At 43.8% G+C, this 23,671-nt stretch overlaps 1 protein-coding gene across 1 annotated transcript in view; it reads right to left on the reverse strand.

Annotated features, from left to right (window-relative positions):
* LOC108928434 (integrin alpha-7) overlaps positions 1 to 19,638 on the reverse strand; it is a 29,775-nt gene extending 10,137 nt beyond the window's left edge. Inside the window, exons 1-8 of the mRNA XM_029249552.1 lie at positions 19,418 to 19,638; positions 7,951 to 8,078; positions 7,609 to 7,688; positions 7,084 to 7,339; positions 4,094 to 4,225; positions 3,443 to 3,550; positions 503 to 710; positions 103 to 296 (exon numbers count right to left, since the gene is read on the reverse strand). Of these exons, the coding sequence (XP_029105385.1) occupies positions 103 to 296; positions 503 to 710; positions 3,443 to 3,550; positions 4,094 to 4,225; positions 7,084 to 7,339; positions 7,609 to 7,688; positions 7,951 to 8,078; positions 19,418 to 19,638 (1,327 nt within the window). The remainder of the gene's footprint in view (positions 1 to 102; positions 297 to 502; positions 711 to 3,442; positions 3,551 to 4,093; positions 4,226 to 7,083; positions 7,340 to 7,608; positions 7,689 to 7,950; positions 8,079 to 19,417) is intronic.
* Between the last annotated feature and the right edge of the window lie 4,033 nt (positions 19,639 to 23,671).

Below are 23,671 nucleotides of genomic sequence, written 5' to 3' on the forward strand. Positions count from 1 at the left end.
ATTCTGTCTCTACGATCAAACTTCAACTGAGACAATGGTATATGTTGCAGATCGGTAAATGTGCTTTTAATAAGGTGACTCTGTCCTTCACCTCACACTCACCCCCATAGCCGTCTTGGTCCAGGTCCCCCACGCTGGTGACAGCTAGGCCGAACATGGAGTCATGCGTTCCGTTCAGCCGGATGGGCCGCGCCTGGTGCCAGTGGCTCGCTGGGTTCAGGTACACATACACCGCCCCTCCAATCTCCGCCTTGCGGTCAAAAAAGTTGGGGGCCCCAACAATTATATCTGTCCACCTGAGAGAAGGAGGGGAGAGTCCAGTTGACATTGCACAGATACACAGCGCTGGTATTAAATGCAAACAGCTTTCTTTGTAATAAAACCTATATGAAACAGATTAGTTTATTAAGAAAATGAGAGAAAGAAATAATATCTTCATTGTCTTTGTTTCATTACTGACTTTTGAAATCTGTGAAAGTGCACATGTACCTGGAGGTCTTACCCATCATTGTTGAGGTCCGCCGTGGCCACCGAGTAGCCGAAGGAGGAGGCCAGCTCCTCCCCCCACAGGATGTGCTGGGGTACGAGCCGGTACACGTTGTCCTTTCGCAGCAGCACCACTGCGCCCGTATGGTTGGCACGTGGCGCTCCCGCCACGAAGGTCAGGTGCCCTCGACTCAGCACGTCCTTAGCGGAATCAACAGAGAATCCTGCACCGGCACACGGGAAGAGGATGTGTCACCACTGACCACGGGTACGAATGAGTCCTGTCACTGCCTTTATTTTTATGCCTGATTATGTGTATTTCTTGAGCGTGCTTAAGTTTTGCTGATAGAAAAAACATAATCATGATACGTAGAATAATTATACTTTTTGGAAGTGTGGAAAGTAGGATAGCGGATAGTATCCTGTGATGAGAGCTGTTTACTTCAAATGAATTTCTTAGCTGCTGCTTTACTCACAGTGAAAGTCGGACTGGTGTGTTACATGGACAAAGTGCTTTCACGTAATGTTCATTCTGTGCTTATGAAAGTCCCTGTAACCTGGACTACATCCGAACTCTTTTTATGGCTTAATAGGTTATATAACCTACTAAAATCATGCAATAGAGGTCCAATTTGGAGGCGTCCGAACACATCGGGTACTGCATTCCAGATCACTCTACACTAGATGGCAGTACAATGAAAATTAAAGGCAGTGCACATGATCCCATTGCCTTCAAATGCAGCCATGACCTTTTATTTTTAACATATTTGTACAGCATGTGGCTGATGTTGAGACAGATCTCTTTTATTTCAGACTGAGATGATGTGTGCAGCAGACCTGGGGCCAGCACATACGTGCAGAAGTGTGTGAGAGGGGGTGATTTGGTCTGATTGTCATGGCAGGATTTCATTGATCTTTTCACTACTCATCAATATTTAAATTCCACCTTTTCATCGAAGGTGAGAAAGCAGGTAAATGAGAGAGCGTCTGATAAATGGTAGAGCATGCAGTATGGGCAAGGTCACACAGAGGCCGCAAAGAGGGAGAGGGTTAATGATGGCTTGGGACCAACATGCAGATGCCACACACTGACAAACAGGTAGACACACAAGGACCGAGCAGTTTCAGGGTGGCAGGTGTGGAGTGAAACCCCAAGAAAACTAAAGAAAAGCTATGGAAAGAAACATACCAGATGAAAAATCTTCAGGACCATTCTGATATAAAAGCCTGGATCGTGGTCACGAAGAGGCGAGAGCACATTTACAACTAAAACTGAGCACCTCTCTTGACAGCTGAACTGTAACTTGTGCAATTCCCATCCAAGTGGTGAATGAAATATTTGTTACATTACATAAATGAAACATTTAAAACCAGGTTTGTTGAAAATCTGAACTGAATTTCATCTGACATGCTTTTGTTAAGAGCAAAAAAGTTACACAGTAGATGTTTGATTTAATTCCCTTATCATTAAGGGTAGAAAGCTGCTTTAGTGGTGATCAAATTGGCAGTAATGGTTTATCATTTACATTTAGTTGATGCTTTTCTCCAAAGTGAGCTAGAGTATTAAGCTACTTACAGTTATTTACACATTTATACAGCTGGGCAATTTTAATAAAGCAATTCAGTAACTTGCTCAAGGGTACTACAGCTAGAGGTGGGATTCAATCTCATGACCTTTGGGTCTAAAAGCAGTACGCCTAACCACTATGCTACCAGCTGTCCCCAGCTGAACTGAGTATGGCATATTGCAGTACTTTCCCAACGCCTATGCATTGACGCCTTATATATATATATATATATATAGATGAAATCAGTCCAGTATAGGACTAAAAAAATCGCAAGGTTTAGTTCTTTTCTATTTAACAGTTTTTGTGTATGTGTGTATGTTTTTGTTGCATGACTTTGGAGCAGTGATGACAACATACAAGTTGCACTGCCTATAGTGTTTAGGGGGTTGTGTGGACAGTGCAGTAATGTCAAAATGGCATTCATGGCTTGTGAAGGAGTACATGAAGGAAACTATTGATCATCCTGCACAACTCACTGATCTTTTGCTAATTGAGAACTGCTGTCAAATAGGATACATTGGCTAATACACAATAGACAAATAAAAATTCAAAATATTGTACAATTGTTACATTTTCATCTATTATTCTCATTTTATCCTACAGCTGCAAAATTCTAACATTTGAAACTCCCTATCCTGTTCATTTTCCAATGTGGTTATCTAAATGAGGGTAATGCTACACTTCATTATTTATTTAAACCATTTACCTTCAGTAATATTCTTTTCCCATAATACAACTTTCCATTTCAAACAGTGTAAATTACTCCTAATTCAGTAACACACAAAGAACTGGTTACTTGAGAGAACTGCTGTGATTTATTTTATAGTCAGTCCTCCTGGCCCTGGATGTCTACCACTGTGAGAACTTCATCCATCTTCTACAATCCACTGCCACTGAATCCCTGAACAGCTCCACAGAGACCCCAACACAGGCATGCAGACAGAGGTCTGACTGGACCGACACCAACACAGAGTACAGCTCTACCCACCAAAGTGCGCACAGACCCCCAACCGCTCCACAACTAGAGCAAACTGCTGCTCAGAACCACCGCACCCTGTGGAGACTGCGCCTAATGATGGCGCTTTCCAAGCTTATATTGATAAGAGACCTTGATCTGGAGGAACATTAGCCATATTAATGACTGATATCTCTGGATAATCCTGGAACAGCATGTGTAACACTTCCTGTGCAGCAGTAGCAGTTGCTCTCTGTTGAGGAGGAGTTGTTTTGGAGTCTTACTGTTATTCTACACAAAATCTACACAGTTTCTACACATTGGCTAGATTGCACACAAGGAGCAGGGAACTGAGGTTTGGAGGGATGGGAGGGGTTACTCTACCACTACACACGAGAATCCAGTCAAACAACGGTTTCTTACGCCTACAAACCTAAGTAGCTATTCTGAGCTACGTCCTCAAAGGTGGTGGGGCGGTATAACGGCTCCAGGGTTTTGTACACCAGTGCGTCCTCCACGGGACTAGCCATGAACAATAGCCCTGCGGCCCCAAGTGCAGAGGCAAAAAGGGCAGGTGAGGGGGTGAGAGTGAGGGGCATAGACAGGGAGAGAGAGAGGAAGGTGCAGGTGAAAAAGACTGCATTGTGTTTGTGGCACTGCGGAAGCCAGCATCGCTGACCTCAGGTAACATGCAGAAGGATGAGAAGTGCAATTCAGACTGAGCCCAAAATACCGTCCATGGAGAATGTAGATATCTGTGGGTACATCAAGACTTATTTACTGTAGCTCGCACTAAGTTCCTACTGTGACTGTAATTAATTACAAAATCTTTTTGCCAAAACCAGATATCTTTATAACTTAGAACTTAGCTGAAACAAAAGTTAAATAAATTTAGAATGGGAATGTCTTCTAAAACCATCACTGGGGTATACAAATACGGGTGTGTATAAATGATGCCTGACTGAGGCTTAAGAAACATGGGGGAGACAGGGACTGGGACAGTTCTGGGCCCAGCTGCAGCAGGTCTCACACTTCCCCAGGCCTCTCTCCAGTGCTCCAGCAGCACTGAGCAGGCCCCCCATACCCAGGTAGCTGTGGAAGGGAACTGGGATTAGCCGTGCATCCTGTTGTTTCTCATCAGCTACTTCGTATGGCCCATCATCGTAGAAGCCCAAATCAAGGAGGGACTGATTGAGGAGCTGCACGCGCAACTCTCCTGGAATGTATAAGGGTAAGAGGCACAGAAACACACACACAAACACATACATATGTACCTGACACACAGATAAACACTTTCCATGTACAATGGCTCAACAACTTATGAACATAACTGGCACTCCAAAGTCTCTTTTCACTCACACTTCATAAAAACTTAATAGAAGAGGTTTTCCTTGCATACAAAGTATAAGTCTTTCCTTGAAAGCTCCTCAAAAGGAAGTCTTGTAAAAGAAAGAAAGCCTGAATTCATTTAAATATGTTCCTGAGCCAGAAAAGATTATACCATTATTTTCACTGAACATGCAAAATTCCTACTTTATTCTTGAAAAATAGAGAAAATTAAGTTCATAATATGGGAACTACACTTATGTCCTTTAAAACCAGGGTTAAGACCCACATGTTCATAGCTACCTATCCATAACCCATTTGCACACTCACTTTTCTATCTTCTTTCTCCTTCCTTCTCATCATTTCCCTTACCGTTATTTTCTCTGTTTTACTGCTTTATCCTGTTCTGTTCTTGGTGGTGCAGCAGGTGCCTCACAGCTCCAGTGCTTTTGGTTTAGACATGGGTTTGAAACAAATGATTTCTAACTTCAAGTTTTAAGCTGATAAGTAAAGATTTCCTTTGCAGATTGTGTTTCCACATCTTATAACACTTTCTTGAATTTTTTTTGTTGCTTCATTGCTTATTATGATAGATGGTTTAAACTATGATAAAAGTAAAGAAAGATCAGGTTATGAGCCATCTATGAGGTAGCTGAGATGCATAAGAAAGGTCTGCTTGCTTTGTGTGGTGTTTGACAACACTAAAAAGCTCACATTTTGAATTGAAATTTGTGCTACTTCTACTAAGCAGTTTCTTGAAACTTGATGAGTCATTATGCAAGTTTCAGGGTACAAATTACATGTTGTCATGAAAATTCAAATTCTCATGAAAAGTCTGTTATGAGTGCTTGTTATATGAGAGAATACTCTAGGGACTTCCCTCAATTATTCCTTGGTTTACGTTCCCTAAAAACCCTGCATATAGCTAAAATAAATATTTAGAAATCACTCTTTTAATCTACACTGCTGGTGAATGGTTGATTCAACAGAGCTACAAATACTCATAATCAGTACAGATCTTTTAACAATTCATCCCCGAAGCATGTGCCATGTTCAAAATCATCTTTTCACTTTTGCCTTAATTATCTCCACTTTGTTCCCCATGGTAACAATACACCTCTTCTTAGTGGTACAAATAGAATCACCACCAGTCAACACACCACACATGACACTGATACTTCTATTCTGTGTTTTTGCACTTTACTACCACCTATTGACTTGGTCGCTAAGCATAGGTTGTATTTGCCTCTATAGAAGTAGAAATTTTAGAATACAGAAGAGTGAAGAAAATGCAGTTTGGAAATAAATAAACCAACTGAAAAAAGTTTGTATCCTAAAAATTTTGAAACATGACATTTCATAACTTGCGGAGCCAGTGTACAAACATGCATTAGCATTTATTCATTTACATGTAAGTTCTTCATCTTACGGAGGTTCAAATATACAAGGTTACACCAGCATAAACAAGAAAAAGTGTGTGTACTTACCTGGTTCTGGAAGAAGTTACAACTAACTCTTTCACCTGAAGTATAAACTGGACTTGGAGTAATAATTTAAATGTACTTATTTGGCTGATGCTGTTCTGCAAAAGTGACTTACCATGTTTGGTTTGTATATGGAGAAACTTTGAGTTATTAACTGCATCAATTTAGGCGACTTACTTAAGGGTACTACAATAGTTTATGGGATATGATCCTGGGACCTTCCTGTTTCAAGGCCACAACTTAAACCATTGTGGTACCAGCTGCCCTTTGTTGTGTTCTCTTTCATACATCTGTCATTATAGTATATTGAAGAGAGGGGTACAGTAGGTAAAACCAGTGCTTCACAGCTCCTAAACTTCTTGTCGCATGAAGAGTTCAAGTCCTGCTCATGGTATATGGAGTTTGCATGTTTCAGCCTGTTCAACCTGTGTTTACACCCCTCCAGTGATAATCACTTTAATTAATAGATAAAACACAATTTTTTCCGGAGAAATATTTTGTCTTTGTGTTTGTTTTCAAGTTTGAAATCCTACTGTCTGTATATTCCTACTGTATATGTTACATCCCTGGCAACGGCTCTTTTTTTATGTCACGCCCCCCATGGCTGCACAACAGGGAACACCTGCTTCGAATTAGCAAGCACAAGCTTAAAAAGGGGCTGCGGAACCTTGTTCAGCCTTATTGATCACTTGCGCTCCTAGTCTTGCTCCTCGATCCTCGTTCCTCGCCCTGCTCCACGCTCCTCGCCCTGCTCCTCATCTCCGACTCACTGGTTTGCCTGATCACTCGCCTGTTTCTTGGATTACGGTTCTTGGATTTGCCCCTTTGGATTCTGTCTGTACATCGGTGACCCTTTGCCTGTTCCCTGACAATGTCTACTGAACCCCCCCTTGACCAAGCTTCCTGTGCCCCGCGCTTGGGTCCGACGCAACCGCGCCGGGGGGAATAGCATGACATTTTATTTGTTTTTATTCTGCAAGATAGCTGGCATTAGGGAGGAGTGCATAGCAGGGATGCAGCAGTCACTGACTGCCTCTAACTCGCAGACATCCGATTGGTTTTACTGAGGCAATCAGCAGCCGAGAGGTACATCTCTGCCATCCCTGTACTCTCTCCTAGTGGAACCAAATGCATTTTTCTCTCCTGACACAAGCAGTTACAATGAACAAATAACAGATCAAATTGAGTCAAAGAGTTTAAAAGAAAAAAAAAAACAAAGTCTTGAAATGCAAGGAGGACCTTGGGTCCCTGCTCCCTGCCTCACCTTTCCAGTTGTAGGTGCCTGGAGCACCAAAGAGGATAAAGTTCTTGTCGGGCGTGAAGCTGACAGCCAGGCCTTGCTGGCAGAAACCAAACTGCTCATGGCTCTGCGGCCTCCCCTCGCAGAACTTCCACTCGCCCCCGTCCAGGTCGTCACGCTCTGTCAGGTCCTCGCTCAGCACGTAGCAGCGCCCAATGGGGTCCCGAGTCTCGGACGACTGGTTCACACGCTGGCGGAGCTCGTACAAATGGGCGCAGGTCTGAGGGGTAGATGAGGGTAGGACATATGCAATAATGTCTCTTTGCTGATCCACAAAGATGAAAAAACAGCCAGATAACTTCATATACATGTTTATAACCATACATAGCACTATATAAAAAGAGGGTTATACATACACAAATATAGTATTAAGATATTCAGGATTCAGTGCAGGTGGGCATCTACTTTGGCTGATTCCTGGCTTCCAACATGTTTTGGGAACTCTGACTTTAGTTTTCTTTCTAGGTTTTTTGCACTGAAAATACTCACCACGACTTTTCCACCAATCCCCTGACTCCTAACGGTGACACCCAGCCACTGGTTGTCCTTGCTCTCACGGTCAGGCCTTACTATGGAAACCACGAGCACATTTGTGTATCATTGACAGGAAATGAGTGACACAAGACAGGTAATGATCACACAGTGGAATGGTCACACTCCATATTTAGCACAAACCCAATGAGAGCACTAGGTTTGACGTTGTCCCTCAGGTCCACGTGAAGTCACGATAGGCACGGTTTTGTCATTGACAAAAGGGAAAACACACAAGTTCATTCACGAATTGCGCACGTATTCACACACAGTCCACAGTAACTGCTCTCCGTCCCTCACCTTCCCCATCAATGTCCACTCGCTCACAGTCGTACTCCTCGGCTGTGATTGGACAACGGTACAGAGCACCAGGACGGCTACCCTGCAAGGCACCCAGACCGCGTGCTCGTGGCGCTCCCACCAGGATCCTGCAAGAAAGGGACAGATTGCTCCAGATTTCCCATTGCAAGCAACATCCTGCTGCTACTGGGCCAGTAAAACAGAAAGGACAAGGTCAAACTGATTCTCTAGATCTGAGGGCAGTATCCCAAAGGTCTGAAAAAAAGGAAGAAAGTGCATCTTGATAGGTGTCACAAGTAACTTTCAGCCCCGACCTCTCCCTCCAATTATTTTTGGCAGACGGTGAAAATCTTTATTTTCAGGGCCGTGGCGGTTGATATTTTGGGTCCCACCAGTGGCACGAGCCTTATTTGGGCTGGACGGTTACTGGAGCTATTTAAAAACCCATCATTGAGCCACATTCCAACCGACAGTCTCAACCTGAGCACAGTGGCAGAAGTGTGTGTATGTGCGTCTGTGTGTGTGTGTCTGTGTCTGCATCTGTCTGTCTGTCTGTCTGGAGGTGGTGGTACAGGACCAAAGGAAAGAAAAAGAGCAGACATCAAGAGGACGAACGCAAAGCAGAACAGCCACTCTCAGAGCTGTCATTATCATCTGAGGGGATGGAAACTTTCGTGCTCATTTTCTTTTTGCGTCTCTCTATCAAAGCCTAACAGCCCCAGCATGGGAGCGACCAGAGGTGGTCCAGCGAGAATGCAGCAATGAAAAATACTCCAGCATCTGTTAATGTCACCCGGTGGTCTCTAGCAGATAGGATACATGCGATTTTACCCCAAAGCACTGTCCACAGGTGGTGGCGCATGGTACTTTCTATAGGTATTCCTGTGACTTGAGCAGCCTATGGTTTTACAAGCTGCTCTGTTTACAGGCCAACAGCAGCTGTGGTAGCTTCACATTGGCTTCACTTTATGTGCTTGCTGGGGAGTAAGTAAATGATCTGGGGGTGGGAAATGTAGGCGAGATGGGGGGACTGCTGGAAGAAAGCTAGATGCCTTCTTTACCCAGCTATCATACTCAGACTTCTACCACTGGATCCTCAACCCCTAGACTGCCAGTACAGCTGTTGAATTTCACAGGCTCACACTTTAAGTCCCTCACACACTCCATCTGCCTCTGCTGAATATTGTATAATGTCCCTGGGATACTTCTTCCATCCCATCTTCTGTACCACTTCTCACGATGAGAGCTGAAGTTTGATTAGTGGCCAGACAGACAGAAAATTGCACATGAATATCTATGTTTTCATTAGGACTTATTTGAAGATGGTGTCTCTCTTATAGGTATTAAATCTTGATCATTTGTTTTATAAATCTTTTTTTTGTCAGAATTGTTTTCTTCAAGGGGGGTTGCGGTGGCGCAGCGGGTTGGACCAGGTCCTGCTCTCTGGTGGGTCTGGGGTTCAAGTCCCGCTTGGGGTGCTTTGCGATGGACTGGCGTCCTGTCCTGGGTGTGTCCCCTCCCCCTCCAGCCTTACGCCCTGAGTTGCCGGGTTGGGCTCCGGTTCCCCGTGACCCTGTATGGGACAAGCGGTTCTGAAAATGTGTGTGTGTGTGTGTGTGTGTGTGTGTGTGTGTGTGTGTGTGTGTGTGTATTTAATTGTAGGGAAACCAAAGGAAGAAATCAATAATGTAAATATTATAATGTGGAAATATAATTAAATTCACTAAATACGTACAAGCTCATCCCAAGGCAGGATCATGGCAGAACAGAGCTTTTTCCTGAATCATATGGTGTGAGGCACAGTGCACCGTGACTGGAACTCATCCATTGCAAGGTAATCACGCACGTACAAACAAACACATCAGGCAATTTACTGTCACCAGTTCACCTGAAACACATGTCTGGACTGTGAATAAAAACCAGACCACCCAGGGAAACCCACTCAAACATAGACAAAACATGCCACAGATATTGGATGGGGACTCAACCTATACCCAACCATGGTTGTCCAGGTACTGTGAGGCTCGCATGTTACCTGCTGCGAAATCATGCTGCCCCATAAAGAGTTTAATTATAAAATTAAATAGTTAATACCACACAACATGGCACTCTCTCCTTTATTATATACATATATAAATACTTATTATAATTATACATTTAAACCATTGCTGATGCAACTTTTGGACTTTTTCTCCTGGTTTTCTCCTTTTCCAGTTGGTTAGTGTGCTCCATTAAAAAACATCAGGGAATTTCGTAATTAAATATGAAGCTTCGCCAATAGCTCATTTTATCTCAGACTCATCATAACAACCTGATTTGGAAATGTTTCTATCACAGATTCCTAGTTTAAACCATATCTGGCACACAGAGCCACAGAAACAAGCACATGTGTTTTCAGCAAGACTTCCTTTCTCAACTCCAGTAGCTTAAGACAATTTTTCAGCCCTTGCCTCTTCCCTGCATTATCATTTCATAATCCCAGATTCGATGCGCCAGAGGTGCCCCATCACCCTTCCCCTTATTGCATGGGATATCTGGGCGCTGAGTGTGAAAGTGACAAAGTGCCATGGAATTCCCGGACGGGGCCAACGCTGCCGAAACCCCACCGACGTGAGCGAGTGTGAAGGGGCGCTGATCTGGTGCTCGAGACAGAGAGGGCCGGGCGTGGGAACCAGAGTAGTAATGCTCTCACATCTCCCAGACCTCAGTGCTGCGTGCATATCTCCTACCCTGGAGAAATGTCTTTCTTTCCTCATCATAAACAGTGGCAGTAAGGAAACACTAACAGAGCTCCCAATAGTCATCGCTGACATTTCTTCAAAGAGAAGAAACACCTAACAGGAACAAAAGCTGAAGTTTGTAACAGCAAATGCAGTTTTTTTTAAACGTAACAACTTATTTCAATCTGCCCCTCCCTGATAGAAATACTCCATTTCCAATGAGAAGACAGCAAGACAGCACACCCCTCCTCCACCGAAAGAAACCAGAGCCATACATGGGGCCTGCGGTCCTTTTCCGCCTCACTTCCTTGTCTTTTCTGTTGTGGCTGATAGAGGTCATTATTTCCACCGGCTAATGCTCAGTAACCCTGAAACGTATTTGCCAGAAGGTACTGCCCCCCCGCCCACCATGGCCCAGACACACATCTGACTGTGCCCTCATCTCTTCTCCCCACCTCCGTATTCCTGGTGCCACTCAATAGTATCTTCAGTTACCACTATAATGACTCACTAGTGCTTGCGGAAGCTGGACTAATGCCCTTATCGTTTTACCAAATATGGAGAATATCAGTCTAAACCAAGATAAAGTCCCGACTATTCCATCTGAAGATTTCAAACCATTTGCAAAAGCTTGAGTCTGCAACAGCATCATGGCATGGACGACTTATCTTGAAAGACATCGGGGTGGGTCCTTGTAGGATTTCAAAAAGGAATAACATTGAACTGTGAGCTTCAGGACAAATGTGAAATCTTGCAGCAGTATTGATTGTAGTGACCCTAATGACATCCAATGGGGGAGGGAGGAAAGGAGACAAAGGTTGAAGGAAGGCTGTGACATCTAGATAGTGTATGCTTTTTTCATGTTGCCACACAGTTATTAACCAAGAGGTGGGGAATATACAGGTCTAGCTCTACTTTCAGCGCCTGTTTTTATATCAGCTCCACCAATTGTCAAGCTTTACAGGCCATTAAAAGCCGTAAAACAAGTTAGACGCTCGGATTCTGTAAAGGCCGTTTGTTGTACATTATAACCTGCAACCATAAATACCACAACATGGAAAATCCAAGAGGAACCAGAGATGACATTGCGCTGAGCTGCACTGTAGTGAGCCCTGGAAACGTCTTGTTTACTGGCAGAATTTGATAAATACTTATTCTGCTATTCTTCTACCATTTTCTGTGTAAAATGACAGTGTACAAAAGACCTGGTCAACGACATTAGAAAAATTTGTGGATTTATTTAAAGACTAAAAGGTTTTTGCAAGTGGAAAAATGAGCAATTGTGCTCTCGTCTTATGATTTTATGGCCTGAATTCACATGTGGACAGCTGCTGAAAATCAATCGTACTCCATCTGACCACCCCCGCCATCAGGTCCAGTATCCTCCTTTCTGATTCTGTCCACCTCCTGGTGTCAAATCCGCTCCAACATCTTCCATTCATTCCAGTCTCCATGTTCTGTAAGCAGTCCAATAGCAGCCTTGCACAAGTATGAGACCATTATTGCTACTCTGGAGAAATATGGCAAAGGTATGCCAGTGTTCTGCCAACAGACTGTACTCTGATGATGAATTGCTTTCAGCTCTTTTCCACGAAATGTCTGATAAAAAGAAAATAATTATAAAACAACAATCAAACCTATCGGAAAGGAAACCCTTACAACGCCAGATTGTTGATTGCCACCCATCGAAAAAAAGGCAGCGGAAAGTTTACCATTTTTTTTCACCTTTCTTCTGGTTTATTGATGCAAGAATGCCAACAGCTGAAATATCTGTGCCATGACTCACCATGATTCCTTGATTCCTTGTCTCTGCAGGAATGCCTGGCCAGGCCAGGGTTAGGCATCCAGCGGAACAGCGAGGGACTGGCAGAGGGAGCGACAGAGACAGCTGCGCAACACCCCCATAGAGTACAACAGTCCAGAGCTAGATTCTGCACAGTTGTACTGGGAACTGCATTACTTGGCTTATCTGGTAAGCTAACAAAAGCTAACAATGCCTTGTGGTGAGATCACCTTCATCAAGCTGGCCCCTGGAACTGTGCTAAAGTGAAGTCAGGCAGACCTGACAACACCGCTCAGGTTTGACTTTAATTTCTCCTTTTCTGACATGAAGTAAAAGTTTGAGCCTTTACAGCACTCTGCTTGAAGACATCATCAAAGGAATGGCTGCACCCCTAACCAATCTGTCCTAACCTAACAAATTCATTTTAAGCTGTTATTTCACACACACACTTTCAGAACCGCTTGTCCCATATGGGGTCACGGGGAACCGGAGCCTAACCCGGCAACTCAGGGCGTAAGGCTGGAGGGGGAGGGGACACACCCAGGATGGGACGCCAGTCCGTCACAAGGCACCCCAAGGGGGACTCGAACCCCAGACCCACTGGAGAGCAGGACCCGGTCCAACCCACTGCGCCACCGTGCCCCCGTTTTAAGCTGTTAATCTTTAAAAAAAATATTTTAGATTTGTCTCACTTTGTGCAGAAACCACAACATCCTGATGATGTCTTTAGCATCATTTGCAGCCTCCTGTACTATGCTTGGATTGATCGAAATGCTGAACGGTCATCTCCATGGACAGATGGTGTAACCCGCTCCCCTGGGATCCCTTGTCTAGTAAACCAATAAACACATGTGCCCACAGCTACTCAGAATTGTATTACACTCGCACTAGCCTTATATTGTATTATACACACATGTAAACACATTGCAGAAGTTATCCATTTTGGAGTGACGCACAGACACGTAATTTTGCAATTTTAGAAAAAAATTCACAAAGCTATCCTTTGTGTTTCTAATTTTGCGGTAATGCACTCTGCAGAATGTTTTACATACATAAGCAGGCCATCGACCAACACCGTGAAGTACATGTTTCACTACTTCTTCACTTCATGATATACAATAACTACTGTATATATAAAAAAAGGCAGGCGTGTCAAAGGAATTCCCCCTAGTTCGCAAAGGACAAAAGGCTTCATTGCTTTTTCTGTGTCAAATCTACACACAGACTCACTACATTTGCAGCTCAGTAACTGTACAGCATGTGAGCCAAGTGCCTTGCTGGTCTTTCACATTCTGATCACATGGGTTACCGCCCCTCCTGTTCTTCATCAACGATCTGGCTAATCTAGAATTGTCAGCATTTCTCGGCACCCTGGAGCCCAGCCGCTTGGCATTTACTGTGGCGGTCCAGATCACACCTGAGCGCTTGTCCCATGGAGTGTGTACAGCTGCAGTTTAGCCACAATTTAGGAAGTGCTAAAATCCTTCATGGAGAAAAGGCCCTCTCTTTCCTGTATACATTTTTATGAACAGTATGGAGGATCACTCAGTACACGCAGGGAATAAAAGGTACAGTGTAATATAAGGTCACGTCTTCACCACTATTAGACGTACCTAATCCAATTTTATGCAACACCAGGCAGTTATGATGACTGATGGGAATAGAAGTGCACCCCAGTAAGGATGACTACTCTTGAGAGGCAATAGCAGACAGAGAAAACATTGAGCAATTTCCTTCTGCTCTCTGTGTGGTACTTGGAAAATAAAGCACACGGAAAACTGTGCACTTGCCATGGTGGTGCCACTTTGTGTGGTTTATGATGCAGTGTAGCTGTGAAAAAAAGATCCCTTCCACTCCTGGCCTTCCCATTAATATCCCTGGCCAATAAAGGCCCCTGTCTAATCTCCACAAATTATGAGATCCCAGTGCTTGTCATACAATAAAAGCATTAAATTGTGTTTTTTATCAAAGTATTGGGCTTTGCTGTGATTTATTAATCCACTGATTCAAGGGTAGGGAGGGGGCACCAGGGGACCCTCTTTCAAAGCAGGTTGTTAAAGGAGAAAATAAAGCTAATGAGCTTCTCAGCTGAGCAAAGAAGCACAATGTGTCCCTGGTCTGCCTATATATGTATGCAGCTCACTGCATACTTTACACACACACACACAGTCTGAAGCCACTGGGCCCGAGTGGGATCGCAGCAAACTGGAGCCTAGCCCGGCAACACAGGATGGAAGGCTGGAGGGGGAAGGTACACACCCAGGACGGGACGCCAGTCCGCGTCAAGGCACCCCAAGCGGGGCTTGAACCGAATAAGAAAACCAATTTAATTAGGAAAAAAATGACATCCAAGGGTTTTTCTTCTGCGTAATGTTAGTTAACCATTAACACCAATTCTAATTTTCTCTGTTTATGGCATTTTTTTTTAAAAAACAATTCTCTTTTAAACTCGTGTGAGTGTAAAAAGGGTAATAATTGTTGTACGTTGTGAATCCACACCATTCATACTGTATTTGAGCAACATTTAATTGAGTATTTTACTAGTTCTGGGAATTTTCCCACAGGTTTTAAGAAAGTACTGTCCTGTCCTGTCCTTTTGTAACACTAAATGAATAATGTGAACAGTCATTTAATGATTAACATATTAAAATTAAACATCCACCAGGATTAGAATGCTTTCCTCAGATCTCAAACATTGTCCTCTCCCTCTTTCCTACGGTACACTTTTTCTGAAAGCTCCTTCTCCAGATCCATTAGGGATCTTCTTAAAAGCAAAATGGGGAACATCACTGGAGAAAAAAAGGTGCAAGGAAAAGTTTAAAAAAAAAAAAACTGAATGTGCTTAAGGGGGGGCGCAGTGGGTTGGACCGGGTCCTGCTCTCCAGTGGGTCTGGGGTTCGAGCCCGCTTGAGGTGCCGGAGCCCACCCGGCAACACAGGGCGTAAGGCCGGAGGGGGAGGGGACGCACCCAGGACGGGACGCCAGTCCGTCGCAAGGCACCCCAAGCGGGACTCGAACCCCGGACCCACTAGAGAGCAGGACCCGGTCCAACCCACTGCTCCACCGTGCCCTCCTAATATAATATAATATAATATATACATATATATATATAATATATGTATATATAGGAGACACTAGTCCAGTGCTGCTTCCTTTGATCATCTACAGACAAATGAAGGAGCGCTAAGGCCTGAGCATTTACAAGGATTCCACAAACGAGTGATGGCGATTCAGCAGCAAGAACAACTTTGTGAGATACTAAAAGGGACGGTGGAAAAAGAAATAATGAATTGATTTAAGGAGTGAAAAGAGGCAGGTTCATTGTCAGCCTGTAAGCTGGTTCACAAAAGAGGATTTTATGCAGCTATTGTAATGCAAATTAGCTCTCAGAATTTTTCAATGTGTTTGGAATGTGTGAAGGAGTTCTACTGTCCGCTTTTCAAAATGATTCACAATTCTGTAATGCCTGAAGACTCTCGCCGGATCCAAGCAGTCCGTCCTCGTACTTTTCAGAAAACCTAAATTACTGCAAAGTGAAGTGTGGCAGAGCTATGAGGAATTACGGTAAAACGATGACACAAAACAATATGGAACTTTTGTCTGTTTACTTGTGAACCACCTTTTTGGTCATTACAAGTTACAGTTATTAGGTTTGGTGTGTCTCTAATTTCTCATGTACATTACTTATAAAACAACGCTTTTGTAAATTTTACTGTTCATGTCAGTCCTTTTAGTCAGTTGTAAACGTTTTTTCTCTTTAATTTTTAATGCTAGGAATTTCATTTGGGTGTTTAGCATGCAAATTATGGAAAAAAGAACAGGGTGAGGAAAATCATGTTTGACTTTAGTCTCTGTGTGTGCAGTTTCTTTTGGATGCTAATTACTACCAACAGGATGGACACCCATCTTATCAGGGTTGTCACTATTTGGCTGTATTGGAATGAAGCCACTTAGATCCTATAAGGGTTTTCATTCTCTCTCTGGGTGTGTGATTTTACACATCTAAACAGAACTTAAATAGAATAGGATCACAGACACTGGAAAGGGGACAGCGGGAGTATTTGGTTTTACAAACCTTAGGGTTTCTACTTCTGACCTGGAGACAGTGTCAGATTGCCAGAATTCCAGCTATGGATAGAACCAGAGCTGGAGACACTTGAAAACACTTGTACCTCGTCTTTTCAATATGCTTTCCAGGCCAGCAGGTTGGGGAGCTGGAGGGAAGTGAACCATGTTTTAGATCATCTGAAATCCGGAATGAGACGTAAGGCAGGTAACTGTGCAGATGCAGATATTACCCTGGGAGAACATCTCTAAAAATAGCCAGTCTCATGCTTGACCAGACACCTTCTCTCTGTCAAAACAAGTGAGACTAATAGAGAAAAAAATTCTTGTTTACTTTTATGTTTCCATTTTAAGTTTTTTTGACAATGAAAAGAAATTATCAAATAAATTTTAATCTTATAACAAGACAAATGTGGACCAACCCTTTGAAAAAATAAGTTGGTTGATATGACATTGTAAAACTTGCTGAGTGTGAAAGCTATTTATTCTTTCACATGTGTAGGAGCACATGACACTTATAAACATATGACATAATGGTAACAGAATAGATTCATTGGAATTTAGCTTATTCAAAGCAGCTGGTATTTAGCTGTTATCAGGACTGAGCTACAATCATTACCTTGCTCATTCACATGCGCAAAAAATCAGTTAAGTTTCGGATGAACGCTCTGTGAAATTTACCCTCCGAAAATTAGCGTGTAATTCATCCATTATCCCTTAAACAAAGTGTAAAGAAGCCATAATTCCATTTTCAAAAATAAGGCATTACTAATTCCTGCATGAATGATGCGCTTGCAAGAAATGGAGATATCAGTGCTGTCAGCAACGACACCATACTTAAACAATTGCAGAAGGTGTCCCTAGTGACAAATTTGAGGGAAAATATTATGCCAATTCCTCCTCTTCCCTATACATATACAGGTACTGTTGAGATTGATGCAACACAAAAGCCCAGAGTTAAAAGTATTGTGGGAGAGCCTTTCCCTTTCACGAATGGACTATTAGGGGCAGCAGCTCTCATACCAGTATATATAGAAACTCTACATATAACCCTTGATTTTCCCCTCCCATTGCTGTTATTTTGATCCCGGCTTGAGCTTTTACCACTAGACAGTGACAAATATTAAACCACATGCCTCATCTTGAAGGAGATATGCTTTCGGAGCTGTTACTACAAGAGAGGGATACACTTTTTACCTTTCTTTGGAACTCTAGCATAGATCAGCTCACCCCTGTCCCTGCAGAGCAGAGGTACCTAAGTCAATAAGGTCTAGCAAAAGTCTCACATTAGTGTAAGGTACAACACTGGAACTCTGGACTGCTGTTAGAGGACATTTTTGGCTTGCGACTTTAAGCTAATTTTGGGTGCACACTGCACTCGGAAGATATTGAAAAACGCCTGTCTGATCACAAATGGATACATCATTTCTATAACTTATGTGAAATGCATGAGGGGGGCGCAGTGGCACAGCAGGCTTGGCCAGTGCCTGCTCTCTGGTGGGTCTGGGGTTCGAGTCCTGCTTGGGGTGCCTTGCGGCAGACTGGCGTCCCGTCCTGGGTTTGTCTCCTCCCCCTCCAGCCTTGCGCCCTGTGTTGCCGGATTAGGCTCCGGCTTGCCGCGACCCCACTCGGCACAAGCGGTTTCAGTTATTGTGTGTGTATGAAATGCATGACATCAGCCGTGACAGTGAGCTCCTATTGTCAAAGTATCATGTCGGAATGACCCTTTCATTCTCCCTTTGCCATTCACACCACTAATTTGCCAAAGTATGGACGCAACCTCCTCCCAGCCATAGAGCCCTAACAAAAAGCCAAACTGTAACGTTACAAAGAGAGAAGCAATCTATACAATAGAAACAAAGGTATTCATTTTCCATGCCTTGCTTCAGGGCCTTTCTAACTAGAGCTACCTTTATGAACCAGTCTTTTGGCTGCACTTATGAAATATCACAGAGAAAAGAGATTTCTTTCATGATACTGACCAAGATTTACGATAAACTTTCCACCAATGATTTCAGAAAGACAAAGGAACTGCTCTGATTTTGATGGCAATCAATGCTACTGTATGTGACAGGCATCTCAACTGGCAGCTCCTGTCTCTGAATCTGCCCTTCACTGAAAGGCAACTGTTTGCTGGTTTTCAGTGAATTCAAAGTGCAGAAATAGGCTGTGACTGGAACACCAGGCTTTAGTCCAAAGGGAGCAACATGTGTAAATTAAGTGTTGAGTCAGAAGTAGGTTTAAGGGAAACTTTAGTGGTCAAATTCAAGTAGATGACTCTGATGTTTCTTCTGCTAAGACTGATGACCTAATCCATTGCTCACGCTGTTATGCATAACCTGACATCACACAGCATCAGCAAGTGACTTGAAAAGACTTTCAGGCACTCAAATTTAAGGAACATGACAGATGAAAATTTACAGAGCACTTAAAAAAAGCACTTGAGAAACCTGAAGAAAACGGTGCTTAGCAACCATCAGTGATTGTACAACACTTCAAGATTTTCTCCCTATTGAATCTGCTGTACCAGAGCTGCACTGTCAGCTGTGCCTGGTAGCCTTAAATGGGGTAAATTATGACCACTGGATGAGTTCATGGGCCTTTCACTGCACAAGCAATACATAACCACAACGGAACTTCTACACCGACGTTGTGATTGAGGTAGAATTGACACATCCACCCCGGCAATTATAGCGGAAATGGACACACAACAAGTTAAACATCATACCATCTCAGAAGCACCCCGGGGTCCTTTACAACAACCAATCTCCTAGGAACACTGAGTAACAAATGAGGACCCATTGATGATAATGCAGTGGCATTTATGAAAGGCAAGAATAACTTTTCTTTAGAGAAATGGAGCCCTGCTAATAATGATGGAGCACAGGGATCCACTCACCAGCTGTGGGATATAGGACTGAGCTGCTGGTGGAGAGCTAAGGAGAAGCCGAAGAAGCTGCCCTTCTCACCCTCCTTGGTCAGTGTCTGTGTTGTGTCCAGGTTGAATCCCAGAGCCAGAGGAAAAGATGCCAGTGCTGCAGCACAGAGCAGCAGGACCCAGCTGGAGGTAGATCCACACGAAAGGGTGCCTTTCCCCTCACAGGAGCAATGAGAGAGCATTGCAAATCTCAGATATGTCCTTGGACCAGCTCCCTTTCAGTAGCAAAGACACAGTACAGTTTTGTCCTTCTCTAGGCAGAGAGTGTATGGAAATATCACAGCAGCAATTTCTCACTTTCCCTTTTTTTTTTTAATCCTTCCAGAAATCTTCCTCTCATTCCCTCCTCCCTCTCCTTCTCTCTTTTTCCTTTTCTTTCTTTGCCTATCTGAAACTTTCTCTCCCTTCAGTATGCTGCTGTTTGCAAGGACAGCTGGAGAAAATGAGGCTGTGTGTGAGCCAGCCTGTATGTGTGTGTTCCCTCCTCTTGTCTTCTTGGCTCTGAGACTGGGAGAAGCGGAGGACAAGTGCTTCGAATAGCCCTCACTCCTCCCCCTGCCTCTCATACACCCCCCCCCCCCCCAACCCCCAGCTGACATCAACACTCAAGGGACCGCTGCCAAAATACCAGGCAGTGTTGTCAAGACACTTGGACGCTTCTGAAAAGGAATAAAATCAGGAGAATGGAAGAAAACTGGCTGCCGTTTCATCTGCAGCAGTATGTTATAACAAGCAAATACAGGTGCTAGGGTGGACAAGAAAAGAACCAGAAAAATGATGGCATTAAAGCCGAAGAAAAAGGGGAAGAAAGCAAGAGAGGGATTAAACAAGTTGGTATGCTTATCTGGAGACTTTCAGAGATCTGGAATTAATCTTAAGTATAATCAGTGAACCTTGACTGCTGAGAGACTGTACTGAGATGTTTAAAAATACGTTGCAGTAATATCTTAATAATGCATTAAACAACAAATGAATATACAAGTGTAAATGAGGAAAACTTCCCGCATGGTGACACCCTTCAAAAGAATGTTCCTGCAGGAGGTTGGAAGCAAAGCCCATGAAGCAAAACAGCAGATCCTGTGAAGAAGTCCGACCCGTGATCTGCAGAGGAGTTGCACTGCCCTTTCCAGTGTTGCCCGTACACTGCTTCAGTGCAGCTTGTCACAGGCAAAAACTGCATTGCTAGCATTGCAACTGTGATTATCCACACATGCCCCCCTGCCCCTTTATGTTCCCATGCAGCTGTCATTTATACCTTCTGCTGTAACCCACCAGCAATGTTCTCGCTGTCTCCTGCATCCCCATCAGTGATGCCTTTCAATTATTCTGATCACCTATCTAAATACAGAGCACTGCTTTCACGCACAACTTGTCTCCAGTGCCGTCCTTGTAGCTAAATTCATAGCTAAGTGACAAAATGCACCACTAATTCCAAGTCAGGGGGGTGCGGTGGCGCAGTGGGTTGGACCACAGTCCTGCTGTCTGGTGGGTCTGGGGTTCGAGTCCCGCTTGGGGTGCCTTGCGATGGACTGGCGTCCCGTCCTGGGTGTGTCCCCTTCCTCCTCCGGCCTTACGCCCTGTGTTGCCGGGTAGGCTCCGGTTCCCCGTGACCCCGTATGGGACAAGCGGTTCTGAAAGTGTGTGTGTGTGTGTGTGTGTAATTCCAAGTCAACCAACACTGAAAAACACCAAAGTGCCAGTGTGAGAACTTTCCTTTCCCGACATCTCGATGCCTTCAAAAAACAAGACTTCACTTGACCCGAATGAACAACAATTCCACCACGTCAGTTGTTAATACTAACTAACCAGCCTCATGCCTTCGCCAAGCTTTTTAAGGGATCCTCGTGTTCATTGTTAGGAAGACTGAGAAGAAAAGCTATTCACCGGTGATGTGAACAATTTTGGAGAAGGCTGCCATTTTAATGGAGTTTGAGCAAAGTAAGCACAGCTGCACACAAATGGTTTCTGAATGAAAAATCCACATAACCTGCCTTTGATTTTACTGCTGCTCTTAATAGTGAGTCTGATGTGATGACGGCACAAGAGGTAATTTCATTATTCAGTGTAGTCAAGCACATACGCAGGAAGAGGCAGATTGGCTCTCTGTTGTGTTTCTAAGTGTTTCCTGTTGTTTAACTATGCCACGCCTGTTTCTTTATTAAGAAGATCTGGGAGAGACGTGGGTTGGAAGCTGTCGTCTCAAATCAGGAAAGAGAGCTATTCCTATTTAAACAACTGGACAAATGGAGATTCAACCACTTCCACTTTGGTTAATAATGGGCAGATTGGAATTCCATAATATCCCCGCGGTGCTGGAACACACCTTCAGAGAGAATGGTTAAAATTTGCGTGGTTCTAATGTGTTCCAGAACTTGCTGTATTGTCTCAGTAAAGTTCAAATCTTCTCTGGCAATTAAGCACACACAACAATATCAAGACAAATTTCACAGTTTTTAGCATAAGATTTTCAGGTGTACTTTTTTTACATTTCAAGTCTTCTGAATATTCTGGTACTCGTAATGTTATGTTGAACAAAATATGAAAAGCCCTTGGACTGTAAATCAGTGCTGGAAGATTTACATTTATTCCTTCAGCTGATACTTCTGTTCAAAGTGACTTGCAATGTCAAGCTACCTACAGTTACACACACACATTTTCAGAACCGCTTGTCCCATACGAGGTCGCGGGGAACCGGAGCCTACCCGGTAACACAGGGCGTAAGGCCGGAGGGGGAGGGGACACACCCAGGACGGGACGCCAGTCTGCTGCAAGGCACCCCAAGCGGGACTCGAACCCCAGACCCACCGGAGAGCAGGACTGCTGTCCAACCCACTGCGCCACCGCACCCCCTTACCTACAGTTATTCACCCATTTATACAGCTGGGTTAATTTAGTGGTGCAATTTTAGAGTAAGTTCCTTGCTGAAGAGTACTACTGCCAGGGGTGGGATTCAAACCTGCAGCATTAGGAAGGCAACACCTCTAACCACTATGCTACCAGTTGCTGCATCATCTCACTCACACACAAACTGTCTAAAACTGCTTGTCCCAAGCGGGGGTCGCAGCAAACCAGAGACAGGATGTCAGTCCACCACAAGGCACCCCAAGCAGGGCTGGAACCCCAGACCCACTGGAAAGCAGGACCTGGTCAAACCTGCTGCGCCACCACACCTCTCCTTCATGCAGCATGTAAGATGTGATTTTTACATATTGAATAAAGCTCAGTTATTTTTATATTGAATAAACATTGCAAAAGTTCTCTGAAGATGAGAACACTGAAGATGAGTAACCAATTTTCTGTAAATGAGAGCACCAGCACACACACACACACACACACACATTTTCAGAACCGCTTGTCCCATGCGGGGTCACGGGGAACCAGAGTCTACCCGGTAACACAGGGCGTAAGGCCGGAGGGGGAGGGGACACACCCAGGACGGGACGCCAGTCCGTCGCAAGGCACCCCAAGCAGGACTCGAACCCCAGACCCACCGGAGAGCAGGACTGCAATCCAACCCACTGCGCCACCGCACCCCCTGTAGCACCAGCACAGTATGGAGATAATTGCATTACCTCTACATTAACAGAAAGTCTGCCAGGAATCAAATGTATTTACTCAGTGTCACGGCCATTCCCACTCTTCTCAACCATTCCTCACATACTGCTTTTGTATTTAGAAACTGACAGAGGGTTTTCTTTCTGCACGCCTGTTCACATTAGAACACTAAGAATTTTAGGAGATACCGTCAACAGCTGACACTGAATCATACAATGAAATATACTTCTGGTTATCACTGGATGTATCATCTGAAGGCAGAAGTTCAATATCTGGAAAGTGTAATGTTGAATGATGTCACAGTGCATCATACAGGCTACAAAGAAATTAATATTTAATTCCGAAAAAAGTGCAGTGTGAAATATTTTCATCCAAATGAACTTTTCTTTCACCTTTCAAACTGATTTTTTTTGGTCTAAAATATTTCAAGAGTATAATTCTACCACTCCAGAAAAAATAGAAGTACTTTAAAAAAATTGTCTGTTAAACAGTTCTGTTTTACATTGTCATTTCCTCTCTCTAATCTCTCTGTGTAATCTACCTACGCACAACACCTTTATGAGAAAACTCTTTAGTCACTCATTGAATATGAAAGATTCGGAACAACTGAGAACATGAAACATGACTCTTAGAACATCTTGAAACATTACCATATACAGT

The sequence above is a fragment of the Scleropages formosus genome, unplaced genomic scaffold (genome assembly GCF_900964775.1).
Source record: "Scleropages formosus unplaced genomic scaffold, fSclFor1.1, whole genome shotgun sequence".
Lineage (NCBI taxonomy): Eukaryota > Metazoa > Chordata > Actinopteri > Osteoglossiformes > Osteoglossidae > Scleropages > Scleropages formosus.